Source organism: Buteo buteo, chromosome 3 (assembly GCF_964188355.1).
Source record: "Buteo buteo chromosome 3, bButBut1.hap1.1, whole genome shotgun sequence".
NCBI lineage: Eukaryota > Metazoa > Chordata > Aves > Accipitriformes > Accipitridae > Buteo > Buteo buteo.
Genome location: NC_134173.1, coordinates 56159945 through 56183367, shown reverse-complemented (window position 1 = coordinate 56183367; position 23423 = coordinate 56159945). Strand labels below are relative to the sequence as shown.

The following is a 23423-nucleotide window of genomic DNA, read 5'->3' as shown; positions in this document are numbered from 1 at the left end:
GAAGCCAGCAACCTGCACAGGTGGGTGAACCATAAAGATAAGGTTTGTCACCAGCCACCCTTTTGGGGGGAAATGTGTGACTCAGTATTGATGCTGCAATCACGACAGATTGGATGGAGCAAGTTTTTTCCTTGCAGGTGCCAAGCCAACAGTCCGGGACCCTGTGATGAATGGAGATGTTAGTAAGTAATTCTGAGCCCGGGCTTGACATATCTCAATAGGATGGAGAGAGGTACATAGATGACCCATAAACTGACTTTGGTTTTTGGCTAAACACTCCAAACCATCCAGAATGTGGGTCTTGCCTCCCTCTACCTTCTCTCTGCCTTTTCCCTCAGCTTCTCTCACAGTCTTGCTTCTCTCTGAAAAGATGATGGTGTAGCTGGCATCTTCGGCAACATCACTGTGAGTAGGTGACTGGTGAGGCAGCTAATGATGTCTTAAACGACTCAGTGCTCAGTCAAACTCCATCAGCTCCGAAAAGCCTGCTAAGCCCATGCACCAGGCTTGTCATTGAGTGGGCATCAGCTCACAGGGTCTTCCATGGGCCTCCAAGGTGACAATGGGCTATCAGCTACTCCACTCGCCATGGTGTTTGTCTTGCTAAACTACTCAAACAAAAAGAGCCCGCATGGTGCCTTGTGAGAGAGATGGTGGCCATGGACTCCACCCGCAGGGGGTTTCACCTCTTTCCACAGAGCAGGGCTAGAGGCAGGTGAAGGATGAAGGTCCCACTCCCCGGGTTCTTCCAGCCTACCCATGGGCTGCGGTGAGGGCAGCCCCTCAGATGTGTGCTACCACCACATATCACCAGACAAGGACAACATGGAAGCTCTCTGCCATGGCTGTGAGGTTGACCCCCTGAAGGCAGGTACTGTGTCTTAAGGCATCACCATAAACAGGTAAGGAGACTTTCTGAGGCTGCTGGGTTGCGGTGGGTTGACCCTGGATGGGTGCCAGATGCCCTCCCAGCGGCACACGAGGTGGGGAACGGGGGTTGCAGTCAGTTCATCACACGTTATCTCTGTCACTCCTTCCTCCTCAGAGGCAGCACTCCTTGCACTCTTCCCCTGCTCCAGTGTGGGGGTCTCTCCCGTGGGAGACAGTCTTCCATGAACTTCTCCAATGTAGGTCCTTCCCACGGGCTGCAGTTCTTCATGAACTGCTCCAGCGTGGGTCCCTTCCACAGGCTGCTGTCCTTCAGGCACAGACTGCTCCAGTGTGGCTCCCACAGGTCACAAGTCCTGCCAGAAAACCTGCTCCAGCGTGGGCTCCTTTCTCCACGGGTCCACAGGTCCTGCCAGGAGCCTGCTCCAGTGTGGGCTTCCCACGGGGTCACAGCCTCCTTCAGCCATCCCCCTGCTCCGGCGTGGGGTCCTCCACGGGCTGCAGGTGGAGATCTGCTCCACCGTGGACCTCCCTGGGCTGCAGGTGGACAGCCTGCCTCACCATGGTCTTCACCAGGGGAATCTCTGCTCCAGCGCCTGAAGCACCTCCTCCCCCTCCTTCTGCACTGACCTTGGTGTCCGCAGGGTTGTTTCTCTCACATGTTCTCTCTCCTTTCTCCAGCTGCAGTTTCTGTGCCACAGCAACTTTTTTATTGTCTTCTTAAATATGTTCTCCCAGAGGCGCTACCACTGTTGCTGATGGGCTCGGCCTGGGCCAGGGGTGGGTCCATCTTGGAGCCGGCTGGCGTTGGCTTTGTTGGACATGGGGGAAGCTTCTGGCAGCTTCTCACAGAAGCCAACCCTGTAGCCCCCCAGCTACCACAACCTTACAAGCCCAATACATGGGTCTCCACCAGAAACCTGCATCCGTTCCTGCAGAGCAATGAGGGAGACTCAAGGCATCTCCAGGTTAGGAGAATGAAGAGTATTGCAGGTGGAGATGCTAACAAGGCATAAGAGATCACCAGCCTTTGCCTTTCACTCCCTTACCAGGGGTGGATCAGAGTGGGAGGGCATGTCTTTCAGGGCAGCACCACCCTGGACCACCTACAGCTGGTCCACGTATGGAGCTGGTGAGCTGTGGAAGCAGCACAGGAACCAGCCAAGTAAATGGGAAGTGGGGGCCACACCAGTGTGAAACGGCTTCTGCAAAATGCCTGCTACTTTTTCAGTAATTTCTGAAAATACGCAACTCTGTAATAAAGGGTTGGGCTCCTGACTCACGAGGAGCTGTTTAATTTACAGAAGCAGCTCGCTCCTGAGGCAAGCTAATCTGCCGTGCATTAAACAAGCATTTCTTGATGGGCTGCTTCCCCCAGCCAGAGCTACGTCCAGTCCGCCCCTTCCTCCCCAACTCCCCAGCATCGACATGCTGTCCTGGGCTTGACCAGCCCCAGATGGGAGCGGACTGGATGGCGAGCCCGGGTTTAAGAATCACACTGGGAAACGTCACCCACCATGAGTAATGCTGCCGGTGCCTCTGGGTCGTGTCAGGAAGAGCTTCGTGCTGCAGGAAGGTGAGCTGCTCTGTAATTATTTCCTGTGAGCTGTGGGAGAGCTTGCTGGCCCTTCTGGGCACGGGTGGGTAATTACGGGCAGACACTGGAGGAGTAACCAACCACGTGCAGGTGACTTGGCCAACATCACCACTGAGGAGCTAGCGACTTCTCAGGCACACGGGAAAGCGGCACCCACGTTTATGTGGATAGCAATTGCTTTGAGTGCACGTCAGCTCCACCTTGCAAGTGTGCTGTCTGCCATTTCAAGAACCAGCTGAGCTCCATTTCCCCAGGGGAACGAGGCACTTCTGCCACACAGTGTGTGCTACTCCAGCTGCTGGTGGGGTAGTCCCAGTACTCCCTCTAGCAAAGAGGGTCTTTTAGTGGTTCTCCTTCACTGCAAGTCACCCGGTGTTGTAAATGCAATGTGCGAGTTGCTGGCAACACGCTGATAACGTGGATGCTGCGTGTTACTGGGACATGAAGAATTACCATGGTAAAACCACTGTGGTACGATGCAGGCTTCAGCTTAATCAGGTCCCTGCTCAGTGACGTCAAGGTGAATTTTGACTTCTGCTAAGATCAGGCAATGAAACATATTTGGGGCTGTTAAGGAAGTGAGTCCACAATCAAGCCTAACTTGCAAATGCTATTTTGAAATTATCTTTTCTTACCAGTGGAATAGGACATCCTCCTGCTTTGAGTCTGCTGCACTTCTGGGGATTCTGCATAGTCAGATCTAACCCAGCGTGAGGAGGAGGATGAAGGAGTGCCTACACCACAGCACTCATCTCTGATCTGGCCCTTGACAGTCTCACAGATTGTCCTGAACTCACTCCCATGGTGACCTTAAAGGCAACAACATCCCAGCATACCAAGCCAAACACAGTACGGGTTCTTTGGCTTGTTATTTCTGAGCCTTTTAGTGTCCCTGGCTGTCAAGATCTTCCTGACACCCATGAAGCTGAGCACTTTTCTCTTAAAATGTAAAAGTAGAGTGGAGGGATGGAAGCTGGAACATGTCCTTCAGACCACTGCTTACTGCTGGGTGTGACTGCCTCTCCTTGTCAGTGAGGAGGAGGGCCCCCACTCAGCATCTACCTTGTCAGGCAAGTCCATGGAGATGGACTTCAAGATATTCCAAATGACATGAAACTTGCGAAAAAACCCAACCCTAAAACCCAACCTCAAACCCCGAAACCCCCAAAACCTAGCCCTAAGGGCTGGAAGCACTGCTGCCTTCATTGCCTTTCCAAATATAATGCCTGAATTAGCCTGTTCTTTCAAAGCCTCTCTTGGTCCCTTTTGAGCAAGAGCAGACCAAGCACAGCAAGTACTGATCAATTCGAAGAGTTTGGTCAATATATTTTCAGACTTAGCAGGTTTTGACAGTGTCTGACATACTGATTTACAGATTCCAGCCAGAATCTCTTAACACCCCAACCACGTTATTAAGTGTGGTGTGAGGATATCACTTTAAGCCCAGTCTGGACTAACCCTCGTACAGAAAGCCAGACGTTGTTTAACTGAGAGTGCAATTGCATACAGAGCGCTGCAGCCACACACTGAAATCAGGTAACCATGTGCTCGAATGGATAATAGTGATCATTTTCCCCTCTCCTAATTTCCATATGGAATGGAAGTAATTAGCCGTGTAACTGTGCACCTATGTGTCCAGCCAAGTATTGCTGAAAGGCTTGGAGCAGACCCAGGTCTTTAGGCTCCAGCTCAGCCTCCTGTTCTTTGGAGTGGCATTGACTTCCCATACAAACCTGTAGAGTTAACTCCTAGGGATGGTATTTCTGGATTCCCAACACACTGTTTATGTAAATGAGACAATCCCTTGATATCCTCTTGGTTTTACGGACAGATTTAACACTCTTTAACCTTCATGGGCAAAGATATTCATGTTATATCAATAACTGCTTTTTACATCTTTCCTCAAGGAATTCTTTCTCCACTTGAAACTCATAATGGAGCAATTGAGTTCCTTCAATTCAAATTTAAATGATTCATTGAACATTTTACACTGACTCACTTCTTACTCTGCTGCTCAGACACGCTGACGCTTAGTCAACTTTCAAAGGGTTTTCTTTTCCTTGTTTTCCTAGTGCTGTCCTAAGGTGTCTTCCTTTCAAATAATGGTTCCCGCATCATCCTGTGCTCTCTTCCACTTCTGCTCTTCCACTGACACATAGCGGCGAGGATCTGAGAGCAGGGCCATGCTTTCTTACACCTAAATGAATAAATGTTCTTCTTCCTAACAAGGTCTGGTCTAAACAGTCCAGGTGGAAGAAAACGCGTGTTACCCTTCCCTTTTATAGCAAACCAGTTAAGTAATTGCTGACCTGCCCATGGTATTATTCACTCTAGCTCTGCGTGTTTGAATACAATTAAAGCAGTGACAGGTATTTCCCCAGCACATTTCAGGGCACCATGGTATCCAGCATCGTTGCTGAAGATGCTTTATCCCATGTGTACACAGGACCTTGACTGAAACACCCTGGAGCACCACACCTTGGAGAGCAAAAGCCCGTGGCATGCCTGTTGTGGCATGTCAGTTGTGCTTATTCACTAAGCTTGCCCTTTCTAGAGCCTCTTCTAACCCCAAAATGTCCCAACACCTCCCCACTAGCTCTGGCTTTCTGCCTGCACACTGCCCCTCTCGTGTGCCGGCCTCTGCCACAGCCTGGCTGTGCCACCCCTGCCGTTGCTCCTGCGCTGATGGGGCAGTGCAGACCGCTTGGAAGATGCACTCGCAGCAGCTCCTTGCCATCACGCAGATTCGGAGGGGGTGATGCTATGGAAGAGCTCCTCTCTCCCTCCATCAAGCCAGTCCACTCTTGCCAAAGGTAGTATCTGAAAGCTGCTGCAACGCTTAAAGAGAACAGCCTGCTGATACATTGAAAATCCTTCTCTCTGTCACAACCAGAGTCATTTCCAGATGCCCACATCACCTTTTTGTAGCACAAACAGGAGGACTTCACTAGTCTTCAGGCCCTAAAGCTGCTCTGAAAACCCCCTTGCTTCAGCTTTTATTTTCAGCCAACATTACTGTATTCCTACTGCTCCCATTTAGTTCAAATAGCTCAGCAAACGGCGAGTCTGGCATCCAGAGAGATGTAAAATGTGGAGCAGCTGAAGACAGTTGCTATCTGTGCTTTCCAGCTCTCAGGTGCGTGAATGAGAGAGGTGGGTATTACCCAGCAGTGCACAGCTTGCCCCGGGGGCACAAACTCCCATCTGAAAACAAGTGCCAAGAGCCATTGATGCCTGTGCAGTTTAGTACGTAGTGTATTTGCTGGGTCTTATTCTTCCATTTTAGATATCTTGCTTACCTAAATGTAAATAAAGAAAAAAATGTTATTTGCTATAAAAAAGAGTGCATTTTATGTTGTTAGTTAGTAGCCTGACATCCACTACTGTTCAGGACAGTCCTCTACAAATGAAACTCAGCTTTGCTGCAGGAGTGTCAATGTGCTAGTGCAATGTAAAAGATAACTCTTTTAATGAGAACTCTCTCATTTCCACAACATCCATGTTCGCTTCAACAGGAAATAGTTTGTATGTACCAAGGCCACCTTTTGTCTTCTCCTCTGCAGGATGAAGGTCACTTGTCAGAGATGTGCCCAGGATACTCAAACACTGGTGAAGACCTCTGCACTTCCATCAGTGTGCTTAAGAAAGTACTTCCCCCAAAGATGGTATTGTCAGTTGGTGCTGCAGCCCTGGAAGATGTCCCTGAGCATCCGATAAGATGCGAATGAGAATTCGCGCTGTGGTGGGCGTGCTGGACTGGCTGCACCATCACTGAACACAGGAGGAGACTTGCATATCAGCAGGGATCACTGGGCTTCCTGATGCTTATGCAAGGATGCTTAGAGCTGCATGAGACTCAGAAGTCGCGTTTTCTTGGGAAAGTCAATTATTTCAAATCTCCTTTCATTCCAAATTGGAACATTATTTCAAATCTCATTTCATTCCAAATTGGAACATAATAGAAATATCAAAACCAAGCTTATTGAAGTCCTTCGTTCAGATGCTGGTGTTCTGATATTTTATGGCATTCATAACAAGTTGAAAAAGATTTAAAGTGTTTGATAATTCTGTCTTATCTCAGTGAAATCAGTGATTATGTGAAACATTTCCACTCTCATCTGTTCTGCTAGGAAGAAAGAAAAATATGTCAGTTTTAATGAGAAATGAGTTACCAAAGAAATCTATACCACTCACCAGCATTGGCTGGACACTCCAGACTACTAATGATGTCTTTCTCTGGCAGTCAGTTCTCACCACCAGCCTCCCATCATTTCTGTGACAGCTTCTCTCTACACGGATGGAAAAAGGCACGGGCTCTGGTGATAAGAAAACCCCAACCCTAATTTTGTCTTCCTTTTCTCAAGCTTTTGTTCCCTGTTTAAAGAAGGAAGAGCAGTTCTTGTTTGCAACAATTTTCTCACCAGCAAGGTGCAGCAACGGCAGTGGCCCAGAAGGACGAGCTGTACAGCTGTACAGGTCCTACCTCATGGCACCCAGCATGGGCCACCTTTAGCAGTGGTGAAACGGGAGCTGTGTCAGTCTTAAGTTCTCCAGTGAGTCTATCCCAGGGCCTCAGGGGTTTTATCTACAGTATCCTCAAAGCAGATGTAAATAACCGGGTGTTTAAAATTGAAGAGCTTCTGGTAGCTTGTTTCTGCACTGCTAGCAACAGTGGTGAGCATAAGTAAAGGCTGGTTTAGGGCCGGTCACGGGGATCTGAACCTCTACCTGGAAATACCTCTAGGCATCAGGTACATCCTGATGTGCCATTCTAAGAGACGCTTTTACCACTTAAGTATTGTGAAATATGAAGTTCCTCAATTTATGGATTTTTCTTTCATTCTATTTTTTTTTTCCATGGCTGGCTTCCAATTTGGGGAACACCTGGACACAAAAACTAAATCAACCCCAAAAGAAGCCAGTTCTGAAGCTACAAGTAAACTTCTCCAGGCTACATGAAGCTGCAATGGCTCTTACCAAAGGGGGCTGGAGCTTCAGAGCAGCGATGGTAGCACAGGTAAACATGTTACTGAACTGCAGCTGCACGCAGAGGAGGAAGAGTGCAAGATGTCTTTGTGAAGTGTTGTTACCCAAGATTTGTTTGAATCGATTTTCATCCTCTGTGGGTAATTATCAAATTAAATGGCTTAAGAATGAAAACTGGGAAAATTCTTCTTCGAGAGGAAAAAAAGTTAGCCTTGGAGCATGGTGTCCTCTCCCAAGAAACCTGTGAAGTATCTCTTGCAATGTGGGAACAGTAATTTGATTATATTATAAGACAGACTGGAAAAATGCACAAATTGGAGTGACAAGCACTTCCAGTCAGCGGTGATTACAAAAACCCCAGCTCACAGCATGAGTTCTCTCTAACCACATCCAGGGGGGTGTATTTGTGAAAGGGATCAAAGACCAGACAAAACTGTTGTTCTCATCATCTTCATTTTAGATGAATTCTGAATCCCTCCGTATGCTGCTGCGTAAAATTTCAATTCTTTCCCTCCTCCTTTAGCAGCACTGTTAGGGTGTGAGGCAGGGTCAGACAGTAACGTCTTATATTACTGAGGAGTTTAAAATTAAGCCTGTGCTTTGATGAACCGTAACGATCACACCCTATTTGAGAAGCATTGATCTCTGATATGGCCCACAGGCGTCAGGCAGAGCGAGAAATTCTCTGCACCTCTCAGGCTCGGGTCTGTGAGGGCTGCTGCTTTGGAAGAGGCAATTACCTCTGCGCATGGATGTTGTGGTGATGAGCAAGGGTTAGGTTTGCTCTGGCACCCTGCCACTAACAGTCTTGCCTGTGCTGAATGCTTCGGAGAAGACCCTTTTTCATTTCCAGCTGGAGGTACGGTGCTGCCGCAGCACGTCCTGATGCGAGGGGTCCAGCGGACGCCAGCGGGTTGGACGGGGCTGTGCCTGCCACGTGCGGCAGCTGCTGTTGCTGCTGGCTCGGTGTTGCTACCGTCACCTTTTCCTTTGTGTCACACCTGCCTTTGAACTTGCCTTTCCCGTTTCTCCTCCCTACTCAGCAGCTCTGCATCCGAGCGGGCCCTGCCCCGGTACTGCTCCGCTCGGCACTGGCGCTAGGCGCATGGCTGCGCTGAACGCGGGGATCCAACAGGCACGCAGTGACACGTTAACCCCTGTGGTCGAGGAGATGAGTCATGGGAGGAGCACATCCTCGCTTCAGGGCAACATGAAGGGCTGGAGAGGTGACTGCTTCAGCTGCCCAACAGCAAGCGGGACCTGCGAGTCGCTCAGCACCCCATCCGGGGCGGTGCTGCCTTGGGAGCGGGGACGGGCAGGCAGCTCCCCGGCGGCAGTCAGCAGGCACCTTGATGGGCTTCACTCACTTCACTTCAAACCTCTACAGCCAACACACCCCCTCCCCTCTAAATTCCCTCTGCAGCCAACGGAGAAGAGAGGTGCTCCGGGGGCACAGGCAATCCCACCAGCAGCTGTACAGCTGAGTGTTGGGTTCCCCGCTTCTCCCCGCTGGCTGTAAAGAAGGTGCAGGGAACTAGCTCAGGTGTGGGCATCACCGCTGTAAGAGCAGGTTGAGGTTGGTGTTGCTTTTTGAGTCCCTAAGTGAGAGACAGGGAACTGAGAGTCTTTGGATGTAACCTTACTCCAGTAACACCACTGGAAATGCTTTCTGTGCGTGCACGTAATCCTTTCTGAAATGCAGAAAACCTGCTCTGAAGCAGGAAAGCTCCAGATGTTGCTATAGCCCTTGCACAGTTTTCCTGCTCCAGAAACTATATTGGAAGAAAAGGCTTTCCTTTAAATTAACAATGGAGTTTCTGCCATTACAAAATGTTTTGGAGCCCTTCCTCCCACAGCATCACACGGGGACATGGCTAACAAACACTGCTAGACCATCAAGTGCAGAGCTAGTCTAAACCTGTCAGGAATACCCAGGGCTGATTCTGTGTGTTAATTATATGTTGTGTAAAAAAAGGATTTCCTAAGAGCTTTTTTTTAAGTTAAACTGAAGATCTTGATCTTTCCTTTTTTATGTGTCAAGGAACTAGATAAACCAGAATGGAAAATCCTGTAACAGCCACACTTCATGCATCAGCATCGCCTATCAGTGTCACATCTTCTCCAGAGTGCCCCCATTTGCCTTGTAATGAACCCCTGTGTTTTAAAACGCATCTTTCTTCAAAGAAGCATCCTCAGGCTTAACATGTATTCGTGGTTTCTCTTAATTTATTGCTTATCTTTGAAAGAGTGGAGATCCCAGGGTCCACTTTCTGGGTGCTAATGGCTTTTAGCTGTGATGGGTCATCATGACAGGTGGGCCGGGAGGAGTGGGGAACGTGCTGGGCAGGCTTTTACTACGCAGCGAGGATGGGTGCTGGCAGGCAGGAATTTGCAGGTGCCGCACCATCACGGGGTTCCCACACATAAGGAATTTCATGGAGACCCTTAAACCCTGGCCAGCAAATGGAAGACATGTCCTTGGTGATTCCTCAATCTTTCAGCTCCCAGTTTCTTTGTAGAAACAGGCTTAAATGGAGGTGTTCAGCTATGAAGTAGCCATAGGAAAGAAATCGAGTGTTAAGAGGATTAAGATATCGTAATTTCAACTACTTGGTACAGAAATGGGGGCTTTTACTTGTGCACGTTGACATTGTGGACATGCAGCTTTAGCATTTTAAATTGTTTCACCTCAATTTTCTGGAGCATCTCCATGCAGAAAAACCACCTGAGGTGGCAGCATGCCTTCATGAGATCTCTGCTGGCAAAACCCACCCTGAGACAAAGCACAAAAGAGATGAGACTGGGTGGCCCTGCCTCCAGAGGGTTAGTCTGGCTTGAAGTTACCTTATTGAAATCTCAGCATGGGGAAGGTTAGAGCCACGGAAGCAAAGATCTTTGTTAAGAACCTAATTAAGATGACTGCAGGCATGTGCTAGCAAAGAAGCCTGGTCAGACCTTGCCTGAACACAGAAGTCAGGGCTTCAGCGCTAGTGTGGACAGGACCTTCGTGTTGAGTCTTCAGGGATGGTTCTGGGAATGGCTTACAGCCCCCTGAAGCTGCACTGATTTAAAATGGGCTGTGAGGCATTTCCTGATTCTTTATTTATGGAAATGAATGCAGACTAAAATTTTTGTACTGCAGTTTCTGGGAAATGCCCAGGCTGGCAGGTGGTGATGACTCTCTTACAGGTGCCTGCGCTGCAAAACTTCTCCAGCGCACTATAGAGGTTTCCTAGCAACTTCCATGGTCTTTGTGCTCAGATTTGTTTTGAGATGTGGGCCATCACAAAACAGTATTTCTGTCTATTTAAACTAGTTTAGTTCTTTTAAGCTGGCAAGGCAAGTGCAGTACAGCGGCAGTGTCTGATTTATATCCTTTTCAGCTATTCCCTCCAAAACTAACAAAAACCTGAACCAATGTAGGTGGGTTTCTCGCTTTTTTTTTCACTAGCCAGATTACCAGTCCATTGCTTAAATAGCTGAGCAACAGGAAAACTCCTAATCCATCTTAAAAAAAAAAAATACACAGGAGCAATGTTTTCTCTGATCTCTGCATCTATTACATTCTTGCTGAGCTGCTCTGGCATATCTGAAACCAACAGATGTTGATCATGTGCTTTGGACAACTCTTTCCAAATACGTGACAGACATCACATTTTTGAGCCAAAAATGCTCTTAAAACCAAGCAAAACCAAAGTAGCTAAACCATGCTAACCTTTGTGCGTGTGCATGTGTATCCAGTTTAAAATTGGCCATAGGTTTTAAGTCTGTAAATTCACTGATAGCATCCAGGTTTGAATACGTTGAAGCATTTATTCAGTATTTTGTATTGGCTCAAACAGTCAGCTTGAAATGACAGCCTTAACTAGAAAGGAAGCGAGGGAGCGATTTGGTGAGTGGAGCAAACTTGAAAGAGTTTGGGTGTAAGGGGATACAGAAGAGAAATCCAGATTATCCCCATCTCCTAGAGCAGCACTGAGACATTATGTGTTACTGAAGTCATTCACTAGACAAATATGTATTTCTTCAAAGATAGCGGAGGGGAAAAAACTACTCCGCCCCTCATTTAGCAACTGGAAAGCGAATGCCAAGTGCCTCAGTGTTTTCCTTGGCACCTGTGCTGCTCTGTGAGCTCCCTCATAGAGAACCATGAGCAACTGAAGTGCAAGAGGAGATGTGGAGTCAAGTCCCCCCGTGCTGCAGCCAGACTCCCTCCTGCCCTCAGCAGGATCCATCCCCACATGACTCTGAACAAACCCCATATTCATGGGGCTTGGCATCCCACCTGGGCACGGCTGAAGCACAAACCCAGCCCTTCCAACACCACCCTACGTGAACTTTCTCCCTAGGCTTGGCTGTCACCATGACTATTTTAACCCAGCATCAGGCACCTCCATCAGAGATTAGCTGCACTTACACTCTTGAGAGTGTTGGGGATTTGCCAGCTCCTGCCATTTGCCATACTCCACTGCTATAAACCATTGGCTTTCTTGCTCAGCACTAGTGTTTGCACCAATGTGGCTATGTCAGCTGTTGGCATCGGTTGCAGAGATCAGGGCAAGCTTCCAGAGCAGATCAGGCCTTGGATTTCTATCAAAACCCATCTGTTCTTGGCTGAAAGTTATTCCCACCACCTTTATAGGTGGGTGGGATAGTGAGCTATTGAACCCACAAATTAGCACAACATGGAGCTCTTTTAAGAGCCTTCCTCTCCAGAAAGTCAAGGCTGTTACCACATCTTGTGTACACCAGCCAGCTGAGTGCGCTAGGAGGACTTCCAGCTGACGGTGTCAATTGTTTTTAAAGTGTTACTGCACTGCTAACATTTGAAAAAAAAATTAATATTTCTCCCATGACAGTCACTTCAAATACTCTGGAAACAACTGGTACGAAACAGCGGACAACAGCCACGATGCTTGTCTTTTCTGAGGTGCTCAGGTTGGATTTGGGTACAGCTGGTGCCAGGCAGGACTACGAGGTGAACGTTGCAGCAAATACACCTCCTCCATCAACCTAAACCCACTTGATCATCGGTCACGTGCCGGAGGGTTAGCCTCACACCTCAGGCCCTGCCACGGGAGCGTTGTAATTAAAGAGCGCAAGGGCTGAAAGGAATTCAGGCAGAGCTGCTGTGGCAGCGCTCCCTCCGCAGCCAGCTGCGGCGCCAAGGGTTAACTCTCTGCTGCCTGCCTCCACAAATCTGCATAATGCCTTGCGTTTGGCAGCTCATTTGCATAATTTTAAATGACTCTTTTGTCTCGAAAACAAAATCTAAAACACAGCTTCAAAAATAAGTGGTAGATATTAACATTTCATACACTAAGAAGGCTCAGTTAAGTCTATTTGTCTGAACTCATCAACTGAGGTTGTAAAAATAATTTTAACAACGCGATGTTGTTTCTTTATTGCAGAGCCTTGAGTGTTCTTTCCCAGTGCCATTTTGACTGCGCTAAATAAGGTCTAACGTGCTGACCCACCCCACACAGAGGGGCTGAAGCTGGCCTACACACGCTCAGACCATCCGGAGGGCTCAGCAGCTCCAGCCTTTGCGAGGGGGAACTGGAGAGACAAAGCCAGCAGCTGGAGACCGAATCCCTGCCATCAGCACATCGTTATCATCCTTATCGGGGATGGGCTTCCCTCCAGGCTGCAGATGTGTACCCAGTGGCGTCAACACACCGGTATGAGGTCAGTGTCCCACCTCCCACTGCCATGAGGGATATGGCTCACCAGAGGATGGATACCTACATTTCATCAGCTGAATCACACACCCAGCTCCATCGACTGCTGTAATGAAGTCTCCACTGACTAGAGTGGGAGATTAGACACCTAAATTCAGGGATCTGTTGTCTGGATCTGATTCCCACTCCAAGCTCAGCTGACAGCCTGTGAGTCGGTCTTTGCGGGCTCAGCCCCGTACCTCTCAGCTCTTCTGTCCCTCATCTTGGGAGACAGATACAAAGCACTGTCTTCTACTTGCAGTGATGTGTTTCAGTGTAGCAGAAGGGGCTATTAGCCTGAACTGGCACTTCAGCGTGTTTTAAATCATAGTTTATCAGAGCAGCAGAATAAATCCTAGGAAATAGGAAGTCAAATAGATAAGATATGCATTTAACAGTAAACTGACCTGTTGTTATGACTGAAGCCTATCTGAACTCCTGCCTTACATACTATAAGCTTCTTTACATTCCTCAGGCAAAGACCTGTAATTTCTGTATTAAAAAATTTACAGCATTTCTAAATGGGACATCCCCAAACAATGCACTTGTGCTCTTGACTTTGCAGTCCCAAAAGCTAGGCGACACCCCAAGACATTTCTCGTTCGACACCAGCTCCCCACCGGCAGCAGCGTGCCCAGCAGGAGCCCTGCCCAGAGGAGCAGCCGAGGGGCAGGAGGGCTCGCTGCCTCCTCCCCTGCCAGCTGGAAGGCCATACATCAGGGAAGCTTTCGGAAAAGCTAGCTGGGTCTAGGTAGTTTGTATGGGGAAAAGGACAAGTGTAGGTATGTAATCCTGAGTGAACAGAGCCGTCAAATACTAACAAGTTTCTACCCGGCATGTTTAGTTCAGTTTTTCTTTTGCCCAGTGCTCATAACTCAAATTCAGGTGAACTTTGAAGTTTCCTGCAAGTGATAATATACTGACTGCCCTCCTTCAGACTCTAGTGGCATTACAGTTTTCAATAAAATGTTTCAAATATGATTTAGGGCCATCTTTTTCTATCTTTGCTTTTAGCAGTAGCTAAACGTTTTACTTGACATTTCTGTTAAAAATTAGACAAAGGCAGATATGCGGTATTAAACATTTCAGCCCAAATAATTAAAGCCAGATAAATTTACAAACACGCCGGTTCACCTCAGTTTATAGCAGTAGGCAACATTCATTGCAAGTGAAACTACTTGTATGTTCAGTTAGTAGCAAGTCATTCTGTATTTGCAAACCTGCCTGCAGTTTCATGTTAACTACCAACCCATCTATCTAAATACACACACCAACACATACGCAGGCATATACAACAGACAAGTGTTGTAATTGCTGTTACTCACAATAAAATGTTTATCCATCAGTTAACTGTGTCCCTTTCCTCCTACACTGCAATGGAAAAAAACCTTCCAGACTATTTATTTGTATTTTCTTTTCTCCATTAGTTTCACTGAAGCTAAATGTTAACCATCAAAGCGGTTCCCAACACAGGTCTCTGTACTGCATCTCCTACTGACCACTGCCCCCACTGCACTTTTTTTTCTCCCTTTCAGCACTGAAGGTCCATCACCATGAAAATCCTAAAACTTCATTTCATGGCACTCCCATCTGTTAGAGCTGCCTCTCTTCACATGAAGTCAACATCTTTTTTTTTGACATTTAATCACTTGCACGACTGGTTGAGATGACCCACTGCATTTATGTTCTCAGCTTGGGAATATGCTACAGGGACATGGAGGAACAGTTAAAAAACGGTCATCCTGTTCTATATAAATGTCCTTAGTGATTTAAGGGGGGAAAAACAAAGAAGAAAAAAACTCACAAGACTTCTAGGAGAATGGTGAGATCTTTCCTGAAAGCAAAGCCCATCATTTAAAAGGAATTGGGTGGTCCAAGAGATGAGAATGTTTTCACTCCTGGAAAGCTGTGTTTGAAACTGTGCCTGCATGCCCATGACAGGAGCCTCTGGCTGCTGAAATGTGGAAGAGCTATTTCAGAAGGGACAGTGAATTTGCAGCCTCTGTGTACACTCATTCTGCACAGGCCAAACTTGCCTGAACAGCTACTGTTTATCGCTTCTCAAATGACACAGCCTCTGGTTTGCTTAAAATGCCAGCTGTAAATGGAGGCTGCTTTGGAGCTGTTTCACGAGCAGATCAGTTTTCTCTCTGTGTGCCTGTGTTTTGGGTTCAAAACTTGTCTCCCTCTCACCACCCTCTGGTTCACGTTGCAGAGCAGTCTGAAAGCACAAAACCTGGCCTTCTTTGGGGTGAAACCAAATGGAAACTTGTGCTCCCAAAGTGCAGCACAATTTCTGGGTAAGCTGTGGATGTTCAGTCCGTGAGGTACTCCTAAAGCTGGCCAACACAGACCCTGTCAAAATGCAGCACTGCAGATGCTTGGGCACCCAGCACCCGCTGCTTTATGCTACACTTGACTCCTCTTGAATTTTAAGCATTTTTCAGCTGAAATTAAAACCAAATGCAAGAACTATCTACTATTTCTTTCTATATTATAAATAGCTGTCCATGACAGGTGGCTATTTGATGGCAGAGGAGCAGCAGCTAAAAAGTAGGCTACTACACAGAAAGGTAAATCCTGGCCCCATTGAAATCCATGGAATAATTCATTTGCTTTTGCCCTGGAAGGCCTCCACTCCTTTCCCTGCCAGAAACAAATTTACTCTGCAATGATTTCGGAAGGTGGTACGTGGCCTTACAGAACTATTGCTGTGAATGCAGTTCACCCTCACAATTTATAAAGGCAATTTTTTTTCAAAACTGCCACTTTTGAAGGTAAATATGCTTAAGGCAAGAGTAACTAACCCAATCAAATGGAACTAACAGGGAAATAAAAATTCTTTTTTGTCCAGTTAATCATCCGGACTCCCTTGGCAGCCTGCAGACAGATGAGCAGAAGGCAATTCCACAGCGAACCCAGACAACCCGCTAGGGCCACATACCTGCCCTGTCAGTTGCTAAAGTTCAATCAAATTCTATCTTTCCTTACCATGAGCTTACAGGAAGCCGCTCTGATGTAAATGAGCACAACTCCGCTTTTCAGCTGCCTGCACAGGAACACCTGCCCAGGTGACACAGCCGACACAAAGCCGCAGAGGTACACCCACCACGTATACTGTGCACATGAGCTCTGCCCACACCACCTTCCAGGGACGGTCGCACAATGTGGCTGCCCACAGCCTCTGTTCCCAGGACATTCAGCTCCGGCAGTGCCCAGGATGCCTGGTGACCTCCTCTTGTCACGCTCAGCTGCATTTGCCAGCAGGCAGGTCTGGTCTGCACATATAAAAGCCATCACGTAAACTTTTTGTTTGGGTCTGGACAAGAAGAGATGTCCTGGATGCCTACTGAGAAGGAATAGGTGTTCAGAAGCGTCTCTGGGAGCTGGAAGAGAAGGATGCAAGTAAGGGGCTACAACAAGGGTAGCGAGCAATGTCAAGTGAGGGATCTGACAAAACAAAATCTCAGTCTGTCAGATACTGGTGGATCTAAAAACTCCACTGAGTACTTGGCAGAGACCTCACCTCAGTCCCAGACAGACTGTGCCAACTCCCCTAAACAGAAGAAAGTAACCCTGACTATATACTAAAGAAAGGAGAAACAGATGCAGAATCCTAATTTCTAGCCCAGGAGTCCTTCACTGCAGAGTCAGGGAGAGGAAATGCCAAGCAGCTCAGACAAGAGAGGAGAAAGGAGATCAGGTACCTGCAGTATTGCCTGATTTTAAACAGATATATTTCAGTCCACATGTGGTAGCAAGTGTTGTATCAGCAGGCTGTGTGTCAAAGTGTCTAGCTCACCATATTAACTTCTGAATATCTGAGGTTCTTTCGGCCAAATTTTGACACGAGTTTCTGGTCTCAGAGATCTGTTAACTTAATTGACCCAAGTATCAGAGAGAGGGGGCAGGAGAACCGATTAGTACCACAGCTAAAGGAAAGACTGCAGCAGAGCTCAACTTTTTTAGTCACTGGAGAATCCACACACAGGGCAGAGAGAAATGGTGTGTGCCCTATTAGACACTGAAGAACCCACTGTAAGAAAAAAAATCCACAGGAAACAAGTTTTCATCAGCTCTGAACCTTACTAAGCTACCTACTCTTTTGTGGCCTTAAACCATACTTCTTAAAGACCAGTATCATTTTGTGCACAAGACAGATTATTTTTCTATAACAGCGACCTCTTCACTTGACAGCCAGGTACAAGTTAGAAAATAAGAGATTATAAACACTCAATACCTGGCATCAAGATGAAGTTTAAGCTGTCATAAATAAGCAAAGTATAAGAAAAAAATCAGGCTATGACAACCTGGGACATGAGCACAACAAAATGTAGCCCAGGACAGCAGAAAGAAAATGGCTGGCAGCACAGTTCTCCTCTGCTGGAATTGTCCGATTTCTAGTGTTAACTTGCAAACTATGCAGGTACTTGTGTTGCAAAACACATGGATGTGGTTTAAAAGCCTGATTTTCCCAGCCCCAAACAAACTACTCTCATGCTATACCTAGACAGAGGGAGAGCAAGAGGCAGCGAGGGACCTGCTTTGCTTCAGTTTGTGGCACAAGGCACAGGAAACAAAATTTTTCTTTGCAATGCACTTTGTTGCTCACTATAGGAGCTTCTGCTTGGCCTTGGGAATAATCTAGAAGCTGCAGTTTTCTGCACAACATTCTTGTTGACATTTCCAGGAATGCTGGCCTCATTTCTGCCACAGCAAAATACAATCTTATGCTGCCAGCCTGATGTCATCTGTGTTGACATCTGGAGTTAACAGCCTGGAAAGCGCATACTGGGGCTCTCCTTAGCTGCCTGAAGCCTTTACTTCTGCCCAGGGCCTCCTCCTTGACTTCAGCACGCCACACCAGCCGCAGGCACCGCTGCCGGTGGTACACCTGCCAGCATCTGCTTGCACCGTTTACAGAGCAAAGTCCCTTGCAGTCCTCCTACCCTAATCCTCCCATCTCTAGCAGGTCCCCTCCCTTTAGAACTAACAGACTTCTGTGGAAAGCACCAGGCCTGCAGCTGCCGAGTGACTTTAGTGAGCGGTTGGGAATAAGTCTGCCCCATTGCACATAATTCAGAAGCTGTTTCCAATGGGAAAGTTCCTGTTCTACTGGAATTGGACATGCATGGAGCAGGAAGCTGGATGAGATGACCTCCAGAGGTCCCTTCCAACCTGTGCGCTTCTACCTGTCTGAAAACTTCAGGAAATGCTGACCCTCATCAAAACTCAATTTCAGACATAACAGCAATGATCCCACAGGAGTTATTTTATATGGTATTTCCAAGCTGGCAAAAACTCTCATACAGACAAGTATACCAGCAAGGAACTTGTTCTGCTGGTTGGGTGTTGGTGTATTTATAGCTGCACCTTCATAAGGAAGTTGCTGCTTTATCAGTATGCCTGAAAATAGCACCATCTATACACCGAGGAGTTGTGCAACACAGGGAACTAAATTTCTTAGGCCAAGACAGAAGTCCTGTCTTAAAGATACATTTTGTAAAGTAAGAAAATCTAGTTTGGTTCTTGATTTTTTTCATGACTTGGTAAATATGAACTTTTAAACACCATTTCAGTATCGGATGTTGTCATCCAACAGACTTAGGCAATCCAGAGGACTTAGGAAAAGTCTTTTATTTTGAAGTTCTTAAAAAAAAAAAGTTGTAAGAATAAACAGTTCTACTACCAGAAAGCAATTCTATTGAGAGTCATTTCAGATAATTAAAGGACCATCAAACTCTGTTACCTGAGTGAATATCTTCTAAGAAATGCATCAATGGACAAGACAGGCATTCAATGAATTGCCAATTACTGGTACTCCAAAAATCAACCAGTAAGATGCAGCCTTGCATCCTTGTTAGAGAAGTATGGGTGCTTCCGACAGTGCACTGGAACTTCCGCCATGTTACAAACTCCTGTCAGAATAACAACATCATCAGCTGAACACTTGGTTTTTTGTCCTCTCATCTACACTTAGGATTAGTTGCCATTTTAGACAGCAGTATAAACTCTTAGTGTGAACAAAAGCTGACGTTTGCATTACTCAAGTTTATTCTGGTTCCAAGAGCAATTTCCCGTGGAATCAATTTTAATTTTTTTTTCCATTTTTGCTTAAGCTGAGCGTTTGCATTGGCACTGCCATAGGCAATGGCTAAACCCGGGGTTCAGTCATAATGTAAATAAAGCTACAGAAAAGGATTACTTGGAAATGCCAGCAGAAGACTGCCTAGCTCTAACAGACACGTGCCCCCTTTGGGCTTTTCCAGCTCTTTTCCTGTCTTTTATCTAATAGGTTTCCATAACCCATTAACTTTTAAAGCTCGCGTGTGAAGGGTGGAAAGAAGAGAGTAATGGAAAGCTCTTCCTTATGTCTAGTCCCTAAGAGAACTCCACTGAACAAGTCACGTTATTTGGAAATGTAAAAGCTTTGGAGAACTAGATCTTGATCCCCAGAGCAAGCACACATATATGGAGCTTCCCAAACCCTACCAAAAACTCTTGAAAGCATTCCCAAGGATGCAACAAGACCTACTGCAGGAGTTCACGTGGGCAATCGTCCTACAGTTCAATGGAAAAGAGGAATGATTGTCAAAGGCAAATACTCCTTTTTTGTCTGGAAAAAAAATATGTAATTGAGATGCAAGGTTTTTCAGGTGACTGTCAAAACATGTGATTCTGATAAAATGACCGAGGTCAGGACAGCTTAGAAGAATCTCTCACTGCAATAAACAACATAAGTGTTTTCAGGGAAAGCATAAAGACTGATGTTCAAAGAAAAAAGAAAAAAAAAAAGCAGTACAAAACTAACAAACTTTGGTACAATCAAATGCAGAACAACTCAAAACCTCTTAGCTCTGTCCTAACAGGAAAAAAAAAAAGTAAATCATGGATCTACCAATTTTTAAAATCACAGCTACTGCACTGTCTCACTACCAAACAGAATGAGTCCTGTTCCATGCCCCGTGTATTTCCAGAAACCTGTTAGGATTTTCCTTCTAGGATAAGCTAAATTACCTATTTGCATTCTTGAACCCATCTGAGTATCACTGTCACTTGAGAACAGAATATATGGGGAAACAGTGCCTGAGAATATGAAACCTGGAACATATCAACTGAATATTTCTTCTCTTAACCACATTTCCTCATGTTAATGACAATTGTATTGAAAAAAACCTTCACAAACTCCCCAAATCTTTGGGCTGCAAGCAGCTACATCGGCTGATTCTTGGATTAGCTCCTTTCAGCTGCACTGGAGAAAGAGCCAGGGAAGAAAGGGGAATGGAAGATGCGAAGTTGCAAAATTCCCTAGATTTGATAGTGGCGAAACAAACTGAAGATTCTCAGGGTTTATGATTACATGCCCTCGAAAATTAATTATAATTCACTGAACTAGGTTCTAGAATTTTTTTGTACCATTATCATGTGATTGCCAGCATTCCTCACACGCTAAAAAATTCCAAGCCGGTTTTCTAAATTTCCGATTTCCTGAAAATAAGCGAGAGCAGGCTGCAAAAGCAGCAAATTCCAGTAAAGAAAAAAAAAAAAAAATCAAGGCTTGGTACGATCCCAGCCAAGGTGTTAGTTTCTATAGAAACAAATGGCTGTTTTATTGACTTTGTTACTCAACTTTCAGCCAATTGAGATGTTAATTTGTTAAAAACAGCTCCATTTGCAAGGTATGCTCTCTTGGAACAGTACAGTCAAACCCCGTCCACAGGGAGGGCGCGCAGTCAGTGGCATCGAGCGCTTCATCGGCTTGGGAGGGAACTTTTTATTCTGATATACCACCAACTTCCCTGAAAAAGGGTGGGCAATTCTGGCTCTCGGAGGGGGGGCCGACTGCGTTACTTGCAACTAGGAATTAGAGAGCAAGCGGCCGGCTCTGGCGAGCAGGTGATGAAGGGCAGAGCGTTTGCACACGCCTGCCGCCACCCGTGCACCGGGGGAGAGGCCTGTCGCACCCCCCCACCGCGGACCCCCCCGGAGACAGGCACGGCCTCACACACCCGCTCCCCTACCTCCATCGCCCACACCGCTCCGGCGGGCCGCCCCGGCCCCGGCCCCGGCCCCGGCCGGTCACAGTGCCGCCCCCCGCCGCGCCGGCAGCAGGGGACCCGGCGGGGGCCAGCGAGCCGAGGCACGTGCCACTCACGGGGAACGGCTCGACCCGCGCAGCCCCGCCGAGCCCCGGGAAGGCGTTCAACGCGCTACAAGGCCGCGGCGCGGCGGGGCGGGGAAGGCCGGCGGAACGGGTCGGGGCGCTGCGGCCTGTGCCCGGAGAGCGCTGCCGGCACGGCGGCCGGGTCCGCCGCCTCGGAGCCGGCCCGGCCGCCGGGAAGCGGCGTCGGCGTCGGCGCCGCCAGCCCCGCCCCGCCCCGGCTCCCGCCGAGGGAGGCCCGGCCGCCGGGCGTGGGGGAGGGGCCCCGTCCGGCGCCTCAGGGAGCCGCGCGCGCCACCCCGCCCCCACCCCCCGCCCGCAGGGGAGCCGCTCGCCGGGGCACGTGGTGCCATACGTCTCTCGCGCATGACGTCACCGCGCTCCGCGAGGCCTCCCCGACCAATCGGCGGCGCGCTTAGTGAAGGGGCGCCGCGCGGCGGCGCGCGCGCCAGTCAGCGCGAGGCTTACACCGCGGCCGCGCGCCGCCGCCCCGCCCTCCCCGGCGCGGCGCACGGAGGGAGGGAGAAGGGCCCGCTGGAAGTTAAGATGGCGGCGCGTGTGTGAGTGCGGTGCGGGCTGAGCCTCCTCCCGGCGCCGTTGCGGCGGGCTCCTTCTTCCTCGCGCTCCGCGCCGCGGCGGGTGAGCCGAGGACTCCGCCGGCGGCCTCGAGCGGCCCCGGGGGAGAGGCGGAGGCCGAGCGCCCCCTCCCCCGCCGCCCCCCCCGCCCCCATTGTGTGCTCGGCCCCCGCCCGCCCGCCTCCCTCCGCCGGGGCGGGGGGGGCAGCGGCGGCGGCGCGCAACATGACCTCGATCCACTTCGTGGTGCACCCGCTGCCGGGCACCGAGGACCAGCTCAATGACCGGTGAGGGGCAGGCCGTGCGGCGGCGGGGGGCGGAGGGGAGGGGCCGGCCTGGCGGGGCTCGGCCCCCTGTGGGTGAGGGGAGGGGCCGGTGGCGGCCGGCCGGAGCGCGGCGCGGCGGGGGCGCCCCGGGGGAGCGGGCAGCGCCGGCCGCGGCGGACGTCCCGACCCGTCCCGACCCCCCCCCCCCCCCCCCCGCCCCGTGCCGTGCCGTGCCGCGCCGCGCCGCCGTCCCGCAGCCGCAGCGCGGGGCCGCAGGGCCCTGGCGCTTTCCTCTCGCCGGGGTCGGCGGCGAGGGGCCGCGCGGGCCTCTCCGGGCGGCCGCCGCCGTAAACTTTGCCAGCCGCGGGGGGGGGGGGGCCGTGACCTTCGCCGCGGGCCCGCCGCCCCGCGGTGGCCCCGGCGGGGACTCCGGCCTGCCAGGGCAGTCCCGGCGCCTGCCCGAGGAAGCGGGCTCCCCAGGATCCCTGGCCGAGGACGAGGAGGAGCGAGAAACGTGTCCGTGTATTAATCGGAGAGGGAGCGAGGCAGACAATGCGGATGGGGGATCGCGGTGTGTGTGTGTGTGAGAGAATGACGGGAGCGAGGATAAAGAAGACGTACGCCAGGGATGTTACACGCGCACGTACCGCCAGTGTGCTCTGCCTTCTCCTTCACACATAGGTTTGTTTTTTTTAAATAAGAAAGGAGGCCCCCATCTCCAGATTACTGATTGTGTGCGGCTTGGCTGGGGTGGGAATGACAGCTAGAACAGAAGCGCAGCCTGCTTGGCTAACTTTATGTTGGATTGGGGGAGGGAAATGAAATCGCAGGCTGGGGAGAAACTAGAATGCTTGGGAGAAAATAAATCCATGAACCGACTTTTCTTCACTGCCTGATGTGTATCTGACAGCACTCTGTGTCAAATATTTCTTCTGTAGCAATTACTGATAGTATGTGTTATAGCTCGTAAATTTTACTTGTGCTCATTGATACAGAAATTCTTAAGAAACGTGCAACTATTCATCTTTAATTTCTTATAAAATTATGCATGAATAAATCGAAGTCTTTAATCATCACTGGGTAGAAACCTACATTTTTTTTACACTAGAGATAAATGTTATTTAATTTTTATAAATAGTATTTAAATATTTATAAATCTTAGAAAGTATGGGCTCTTGGTTGTATTCTTCTGGTTTTTATCTTACCAGGTTTCGGAGTAGGTCAGGGTC

The 23423-nt window shown here is 48.7% G+C and overlaps 1 protein-coding gene and 1 long non-coding RNA gene across 16 annotated transcripts in view; one reads left to right on the top strand and one right to left on the bottom strand.

Moving 5' to 3' along the window:
* Positions 1–5404: 5404 nt before the first annotated feature.
* LOC142029517 (uncharacterized) lies at positions 5405–16257 on the bottom strand. The gene is made up of 4 exons (XR_012649944.1): positions 16183–16257; positions 14996–15145; positions 6680–6774; positions 5405–5784 (listed from the first exon to the last, which is right to left on the bottom strand). It is a non-coding gene; the product is annotated as an uncharacterized LOC142029517 (long non-coding RNA).
* Positions 16258–21894: 5637 nt separating this feature from the next.
* UBR5 (ubiquitin protein ligase E3 component n-recognin 5) overlaps positions 21895–23423 on the top strand; it is a 96743-nt gene continuing 95214 nt past the window's right edge. For all 15 annotated transcript variants that reach the window (XM_075023734.1, XM_075023736.1, XM_075023735.1 and 12 more), the window contains exon 1: positions 21895–22215. In XM_075023734.1, coding sequence (XP_074879835.1) covers positions 22154–22215 — 62 coding nt within the window. In that variant the 5' untranslated portion in view covers positions 21895–22153. The remainder of the gene's footprint in view (positions 22216–23423) is intronic.